The sequence below is a fragment of the Aplysia californica genome, unplaced genomic scaffold (genome assembly GCF_000002075.1).
Source record: "Aplysia californica isolate F4 #8 unplaced genomic scaffold, AplCal3.0 scaffold01092, whole genome shotgun sequence".
NCBI classification, from domain to species: Eukaryota; Metazoa; Mollusca; class Gastropoda; order Aplysiida; family Aplysiidae; genus Aplysia; species Aplysia californica.
The window spans coordinates 18,084-19,210 of NW_004798362.1; the positions used below are offsets into that span (position 1 = coordinate 18,084).

General features: G+C 45.5%; 1 protein-coding gene across 1 annotated transcript in view; it reads left to right on the plus strand.

Moving 5' to 3' along the window:
* Positions 1-1,127, plus strand: part of LOC101862314 (autism susceptibility gene 2 protein) — a gene marked incomplete at its 5' end in the record, with an annotated part of 10,502 nt that overhangs the window by 2,130 nt on the left and 7,245 nt on the right. Inside the window, 2 exon segments of the mRNA XM_005111627.3 lie at positions 1-62; positions 600-801. Coding sequence (XP_005111684.2) covers positions 1-62; positions 600-801 — 264 coding nt within the window.

Below are 1,127 nucleotides of genomic sequence, written 5' to 3' on the forward strand. Positions count from 1 at the left end.
CCCGAGACCTTCCCCGTACCCGCCCCCCTCACTGCTCAACCCTTTGGGATTCAGCGGATTAGGTAAGACCTACGTGTGTTTTGAGTGATTGTGAGGGTGTGTGTGTGTGTGTGTGTGTGTGTGTGTGTGTGTGTGTGTGTGTGTGTGTGTGTGTGTTTCGGATTCTTTTGTGTGTAGATTATAATATATGTGTGTACAGGAAAGTTTTTTTCTGTTTCTCGTACGTGGGTGGTTGGTGGGTGCTCTGGTGTTGTTTGCTCCTTCTTTCCTATCTAACACCTATCGTCCTGATCTCCTCCCGTCCTCCTTTTGTGTTTGTTACTCTCTTTTAACACCTCTAAATCTTTGGCACTAAATGCCCTAACTGTATAGTGAGTGTCGTAAAATTCTTATTAAAACAAATCTGATGATCCTATATTATCATTTTTGTTTATTTTTTCGTTTGGGGCTTGGGGAAGGGAGCGGGGTGATGTTGGTTTGGGTTTTTTTAAATTGTATTTTGGGGAAAAGTTTTTGTGTATTTTGTTTTGGTTTGGTTTCGTTTTGGGGTTTTCCCCTTCCTGTTTGGTCATGTGGAAGGTTTGTGTTTCCCCCCACAGGCAGCAGTATGTTCGCCCCTGTCAGGGACATAGCCCCGCCCCACGCCCTGCACCCCGGCCTAAGCCCCTCCCCTCACGAGTGGAACCGCCTCCACCGGACGCCCTCCTCCTTCCCCTCCTGGCCAAAGTCGGAGGCGGAGCGAGAGAAAGAGAGAGAGAAGGAGAGGGAGCGAGAGCTAAGGAAAGAGGAGGAGAGAGAAAGGTGGGTTGGATTGTTTTTTATGTGTATGTATGTTCACGTTAGTGTCTGTGTTTGTGTGTGTGTGTGTGTGTGTGTGTGTGTGTGTGTGTGTAGTTGTGGTTGTGTGTAGTTTTGAGTATGTAAATGAGGGTTCGGTGAGGTTTTCATGTATGTTTATTTTTTGTCTTCCCTGTTCTTTTCAACGATATTTTTATGTTGTATGTGTATATATTGTGGAGAGATAGGGGTCCTGTGGAATGCGTTTACCCAAAAGTTTATCACTACCTGCGTTTCCTATAAAGATTTCGTGTCTTCTCTACCCAGATCGTTGGCTGTTTTTCTCCTTA